General features: G+C 41.6%; 1 protein-coding gene across 2 annotated transcripts; it reads right to left on the bottom strand.

Annotated features, from left to right (window-relative positions):
* Nucleotides 1-497: 497 nt before the first annotated feature.
* LOC134219710 (adenylosuccinate lyase-like) lies at nucleotides 498-3612 on the bottom strand. 2 transcript variants are annotated; one of them, XM_062698557.1, is made up of 3 exons: nucleotides 3398-3612; nucleotides 3022-3241; nucleotides 498-1871 (listed from the first exon to the last, which is right to left on the bottom strand). In XM_062698557.1, the coding sequence occupies exons 2-3, from the start codon at nucleotides 3166-3168 to the stop codon at nucleotides 567-569; spliced, it is 1452 nt and encodes a 483-aa protein (XP_062554541.1). In that variant the 5' UTR covers nucleotides 3169-3241; nucleotides 3398-3612; the 3' UTR covers nucleotides 498-566. The 2 variants fall into 2 exon arrangements, with proteins under 2 accessions (XP_062554541.1, XP_062554533.1); XM_062698549.1 differs by having other exon boundaries at nucleotides 3377-3611.
* Nucleotides 3613-4448: the final 836 nt, after the last annotated feature.

A 4448-nucleotide genomic window follows, 5' to 3' on the forward strand; every position in this document is an offset into this window, starting at 1 on the left:
TTGTTACCGGCCCGATTTAAACACATTAGGCTGTCGATTATCAATTTTTTTTTATTATGTATTTGACAGTCGGATTACCGAGAGAAATCTTGATAGTCTGGCTATAAATTTATCGGATTAGCGTGGGTATACTGTATAATTAAATTTTAGGGTAAATGTTTAATTTGGTGAGTCACGTATTGCCTAGTAATGTTATTCAAATTTACACTGGAACAAAATTGTTGCTATTCTCCCATTTACAGGAGTTTTGGACCGCCTTTCTTTTGTTCCAGTTCGACCAAATTCAACCATATTTGAGTTATTGCGTCCGAATCGGTCTGAATAGTCCTAGTTGGAATTAATTAAGAAAACACCACTTTGCACTTTGATTAAATCGCAAACTTCGCAATGTGCATGTGATTTCATCTATCGTTAGGGTCCCGTCTTTAGGATAGAAAATGTAGGATTAACCGGACCCAGGTTTTTGACTTCTTCAAAACATTCCGAAAAATATCTACTTGTCTATTTATTATATTATGTTTATTACTCGCTTTTTGAAAGCATTTGAGAACGTTTCGTACCCCAAACTAGATTGCCAATCCAATCGACTTGGTCTCTACGTTGCTTCCGTATCTGGCAACTACTGGATCGACCTCTTCGCGAACAAACTCCAGCACCTGATCGGCAGCACGGCCGGTAAAGGTCATAGGATCCAGAATTTTGTCCAAATCACCCAAAATGGGAGCAAAATAGGCATCCGCTTTAATGCGTTCCACCAGATCGTTGTCCTTGCCGTGCTGTTTCACCTGAGCCCCGGCTTCATGCGATAGCACACGAATCTTCTCGTGACAAACCTGACGATCACCGCCGGCCTTCACCATGGCCATGATCACATTTTCGGTGGACATAAACGGAAGCTCCTGGGCAATATTACGCTCGATTACCTTCGGGTAAACAACCAAACCTTGGGAAATGTTAAGCAGCGTTAGGAGGCAAGCGTCTGCCGAAAGGAACGCCTCTGATAATGTTAGGCGACGATTTGCCGAATCATCCAAGGTTCGTTCCAGCCATTGAACGGCCAAAGTATTGGCGGCGCTTGCGTGGAGTGTAATAAGGTGTCTCGCCAGAGCACAACAACGTTCCGAACGCATTGGATTGCGCTTGTAGGCCATAGCGGAGCTTCCTATTTGTGTTGATTCAAACGGTTCCTCGACTTCCTTTCGTGATGCGAGTAAACGCAGGTCTGAGCACATCTTATGAATTGTTGCTCCTAAGCTGGCTAAGGCAGACACGATCTCCAAGTCAACTTTTCGGGTATAGGTTTGCCCAGTCACGGCGTAATATTTCTCAAAACCAGCAAGGTTGGTGACTTTTTGGTCTAACTGGCGTACTTTGGCCCCGTCTCCGGCAAACAACTGCAAAAATGATGCTTGGGTTCCGGTAGTCCCTTTCACGCCTCGGAACCGCAAATTGTCGCGACAATTTGTTAAGGCACGCTCGTCCATTAGTAGATCTTGAACCCAGAGCGTACATCGCTTGCCAACGGTGGTTAGCTGCGCAGGTTGTAGATGGGTGAATCCAAGTGTAGGCAAATCTCGATACTCGACAGCAAACTCCGACAGACGCTTGATGACCCCCACCAATTTCGGAAGAAGGGAGTCCAATCCTCCTTTCAGTACAAGCAGATCGGTATTATCACCAACGTAGCACGAAGTGGCACCCAGGTGAATGATTGGTGCCGCAAGAGGGCACTGCTTGGCAAACACATGTACATGTGCCATCACGTCGTGACGGGTTAGTTTTTCCTCATCGGCGGCGGCCTTGAAGTCGATGTCCTCAATGTGAGCTTCCATCTCGGCGATTTGAGCATCGCTGATTTCCAAGCCAAGTTCCTAGAGAAAATATATTTCTATTAATTTGTTCATATATAGAAAAGATTGAACAATTATTTTTATAGGTACAAATATTATTAAATCGTGTTAAAATGATGTACGATTGAATTAAAAGTAGAAGTTTCGGGGCCCTCCTTAGCCGTGCGGTAAGACGCGCGGCTACCAAGCAAGACCATGCTGAGGGTGACTGGGTTCGATTTTCGGATTGGAAATTGTCTCGACTTCCCTGGACATAAAAGTATCATCGTGCTAGCCTCATGATATACGAATGCAAAAATGGTAACCTGGCTTAGAAACCTCGCAGTTAATAACTATGGAAGTGCTTAATGAACACTAAGCTGCGAGGCGGCTCTGTCCCAGTGTGGGTATGTAATGCCAATAAGAAGAAGAAGTTTCGATACATTGCATTGTTTAGCCGATAGTCATTTGGCCTCGCCTTTAGCTTGATAAGAATATTCTATTTTAGTATTGGCATCACAAAAGCTTGAAATCGGTGCTTCGAATCGTTTACAATATTTGACGCAGAGATTCAACAGCGGCTGTTTCGAACATGACACTCAACAAGTTATTAGCAGATGTGCATCTTCATGCAGCAAGAATTCTACAAACAATTTCCTGGCTACTTACTAAAACACCTTCAGTATGGGCGTCAGGAAAAAGCGAGATATTTTGTATATACATCAACTCGATGAAAAAGGGCATAATTCAGGAGCGATCAGTTGGAGCCAACCACCATCGGCGTCCAGACAGCAGAACACCATGACCAAGTTCAAAGCAACATCGAGACAGGGACGGGAATGGTTGACATTTCTTTTTACCATCCATCTTGCCATGCAGTCAAAGAAAAACAAAACCACGGCAGCCGCAGCACCAAGTGACACGGCCAAGCAGACTGCAGTCAGCACATGCTCCTATTTTTTCTTCCCTAATGTTTTCGTAAAATAATTTCACAACGTGTGATCGTTTTTTTGTGGTAAATATTCATTTCGTCACTCCTTGCTTGTTTTAGAGATAAGAACTTATAAATCTGTACCTGATATGTGTCCAATGTTTGCGAAATGACTTTGATTTTGGAAATTTTTTCTAATATTCAGCGTATATTGCTTATTGTAAAAGAATTTGGGGCACTCTAAGGGACACACAAACTTACCTTTTGGGCCTTCGCCAGGATTATCCATAATTTTCGCCAAGTGGAGAACTTGTTCTGCTCACTGAACAGATACTGCATCTCTTTACTAGCATAGCGAGTGCTCAGCGGAGATCGGTAACCGCGGAATTCCGGATTGAATTCAGTCATTTTTATTACGGTTTTGATTCAGCACAACTCGGTCACAATAGTCGATGCTAGTTTAGCGCGTACACGTTAGTAACTGAAAGGGAAAAAGCAAACCGATTTACTGGATTAATCAATCTGGATGTTTACTACGGAATCTATATGGCGATGCTGTTATGGTGATACGTCGGGAAGATTGAGCGCCTTGGAAATAAATAGAAAGTTTGCTCACACTTTGTGATAAGAGTTCTGCCTTGTTTACGATGACGACAAGACTTGTTAAACGGCTCTGTTGTTTTCACAGAGGTTTCAAACTTTAGAAATAAATTTCAACAAATAATCACAACTTCTATAAAACGCTTGATGAAATTTAACAATTCCTTGTACTAATATAATTCCGGCTAACGAGGTTAACAACAAAAGCTCAGAAGATAACTACGAAACAATTTCAATATTTTTCTATTATTGCATAATCCTTTTGAAAATTACTAATTTAACCATGGTTAATCATAAAACTGTATAGCCCACAATACAATCTGTGGAGTCATCCATGGAAGGACTTTACGCCTCGTACGACAGCGGGCAGATAGCAGAGTAAGACTGCAACAATGTAATATGAGCAACTTACATATATGTCAGTGACTGAATAAAATTGTATAATAAGTTAATTGCCTATATTCCGGGGATTAAACCGCCCGACTTGGACATTAATTTACAATGTTGTTGTTACAATGTTGATATTTTAGTTAGTTAGTTAGTAACTAAAATATCTTTTGTGAATATGTACATTATGTGGAAGCTGGAAGACATTGATTTGGAAAATGTATTGGAGGTAACCACTTTCCCTTCGATGGGACTCAAACCCACGACCCTCAGTTTTCACGACCCTCTTTTTCCTTCCCACATTTTTCTCTTGCCCACAGTGTAGCGAAAACAAATCCTGAGCTCGAAAGAGAAAGCTGTTCGGTTCGGAAATCCATCCAACAGACTAATGAAATATTTCATTGAGTGGGTTTGGCCGATGAGGTATACCGACTTGGATATTGCATACAAGTAATAGGGATGCCAGAAATAATGGCCAATGAATCGCCTGTTTTGAGCGTGCTTACAGCGGCACACTTGGAGTTAACTTTCTGAATTCAGATTCGATTTCTCAAAATTAAGCTAATAGGTCCTTTATATTTCGATGGATTTTAGAGATTTTATTATCAATCGAATAGGAAACTCTCCAGCAATTTTCCAAGCCCATTGAAACTGTTGGTTACCAACGTAAAAACATTGAAAATATTCCTGGTACCAACAGC

The sequence above is a fragment of the Armigeres subalbatus genome, chromosome 1 (genome assembly GCF_024139115.2).
Source record: "Armigeres subalbatus isolate Guangzhou_Male chromosome 1, GZ_Asu_2, whole genome shotgun sequence".
NCBI lineage: Eukaryota > Metazoa > Arthropoda > Insecta > Diptera > Culicidae > Armigeres > Armigeres subalbatus.